The 1,936-nt window shown below is 47.9% G+C and overlaps 2 protein-coding genes across 2 annotated transcripts; one reads left to right on the top strand and one right to left on the bottom strand.

Annotated features, from left to right (window-relative positions):
• Nucleotides 1–101: 101 nt before the first annotated feature.
• On the top strand, nt 102–766 carry PPTG_10051 (hypothetical protein; the record flags this gene model as incomplete). The annotated part of the gene is made up of 2 exons (XM_008905291.1): nt 102–179; nt 263–766. 2 exons carry the CDS (start codon nt 102–104, stop codon nt 764–766), a joined length of 582 nt encoding a protein of 193 aa, XP_008903539.1.
• A 175-nt stretch (nt 767–941) lies between these two features.
• Nucleotides 942–1,469, bottom strand: PPTG_10050 (hypothetical protein; the record flags this gene model as incomplete). Its single annotated transcript, XM_008905290.1, has 1 exon — nt 942–1,469. One exon carries the CDS (start codon nt 1,467–1,469, stop codon nt 942–944), a length of 528 nt encoding a protein of 175 aa, XP_008903538.1.
• Nucleotides 1,470–1,936: the final 467 nt, after the last annotated feature.

Below are 1,936 nucleotides of genomic sequence, written 5' to 3'. Positions count from 1 at the left end.
GCTCTGTAAAATAATGACATGAACGCATCCGTTTGTGGACGACCACTTCTACGTGCATCGTATCGAGGACCCGGCCACGGGTGTTAGCATTGACATCTTCAATGTGGAAACCAATGATGCTGATGTTCACGGAGCCCACCTCATCTGCTGTCAGTGTTACGGCTACTCTAACGGTGACAGTAAGGGTTGCAACAGCGTCGTTCGAGGAGACGATTACTGCTGTGGAGGAGATACGGCCATGTATGATGCCTGCTACGATAAGTTCGCAAAGTGGGGACAAAATTCGCGTAAGCAACTAGCAGAGAAGGTGAAGCAGTCGAACGCGACGTGGAAGATTGTCAACAGCCACTATGGACCGTATGACCACTACGCCGAGGCCGGAATGAACAAGTGGTTTGACGTTCTACGGGACTCTGGCATTCAGGCATTCCTCTATGGCCACACTCACGGTGAAAAACACGATTACTCGGAATCCCTGGGTATTCACTTTGTGGAGAATGGTGCTGGGGGTGGTATCCAGAAAGAGTCTGCGAGTGGCCTTCCGCCATTTGCGACCAATTACGTGAAGAATAAGTGGTCGTACACGGGCGATGAGTACGGGTTTTTCTCGTTGGAAGCTTCGAAAGAGTGGCTCAAGCTGCAATACCATACGACTGACAACAAGTGGACCTTCACGGAGAAGTTCGCTAACACGACAATCGGTGGAGTGGCGACCAAGCACTGTTGGTACATTCCCGCCGATGGCACAGAAGGCAAAGCGTGCTAATGGTTTGTATGTGTATCAGCACTTTCAGATGCATTTACAACTGCGTAATTGATTGTTAATTACTGCAGGTTGCAGATTTCTACGTTTTTTATGTTCGCATTAGTTCCCATTATCTAACACCTTCGCATCCGATAAGAAAAACATGTATGCAAGCGGAGCGTGAGGGTATACATCCCTAGCACGCCTTGCCCTCTGAGCCATCAGCCGGAATGTACCAGCAGTGCTTGGTCGCTACACCGCCAATCGTCGTGTCCTCCCATTTCTCGGTGAACTTCCACTTGTTGTCCGATGTGTGATATTGAAGCTTCATCCAATCCTTCGACGCCTGCAGCGAGAAGAAACCGTACTCACCAATAGTGTACGACCATTCGTTCTTCACAAGACCGGCTGCATAAGGCTGAATAGTACTCACTTTGCCAGATTGTCGGCCACCACCAGCACCATTTTCGACGAAGTGGACCCCAATAGACTTTGCATAGTCGTGCTTCTCAGCATGAGTGTGGCCGTGTAGAAAGGCTCGAACGCCAGAGTTTTTCAGAGTATCAAACCACTTTTTCATACCAGGCTCAGCGTAGTGATCGTAGGGACTGTAATGGCTGTTAACGATCTTCCACGTTGCGTCAGATTTGGCTGCCAGCTTTGCCAGTTGAGCGCGCGATTCATTGCCCCATTCGGCAAATTTGGCTTTACACGTGTCGAACATGGCCTTATCGCCAGCAAAGCAGGTACATCCCGCGGGATGGCTCCGAGGGTAAGGCGTGCTAATGACCAACTTCGGTATGGCGTTGGATTTAGAAATAGCAACAAAACGATTCTAGTGTTGTTCGGCGCTCCCTCACCAAGAAGTAATGTTGGTCAAGCAGTTTTTAATAATGCTGACTGTTATTGTTCTAGTCTTAACGATTATGGTCTTACTTGGCTAGCCGCGGGCCTTCAGCCCTAGCTTAGTTTCTGCGTTGCGTGCCTTCGCGTGTAAGCAATACTGAAAAAGTGTTGGGTGGAAACTAGCATAAATATGCGTGATAAGCCATCAAAATCTAGCTATCGGCCTTAAACAAGGGAACTTGTTAATACACGAATTGCAGCCGATGGCATTAATCGTCTAAAACTTGTAAGATATAAAAAAAAAAAAAACATGATAATACATGTACCGAATGCTTTAAGTACGTA

This window comes from Phytophthora parasitica (genome assembly GCF_000247585.1).
Source record: "Phytophthora parasitica INRA-310 unplaced genomic scaffold supercont2.20, whole genome shotgun sequence".
Lineage (NCBI taxonomy): Eukaryota > Oomycota > Peronosporomycetes > Peronosporales > Peronosporaceae > Phytophthora > Phytophthora nicotianae.
This window is presented reverse-complemented; position numbering and strand designations above follow the sequence as displayed.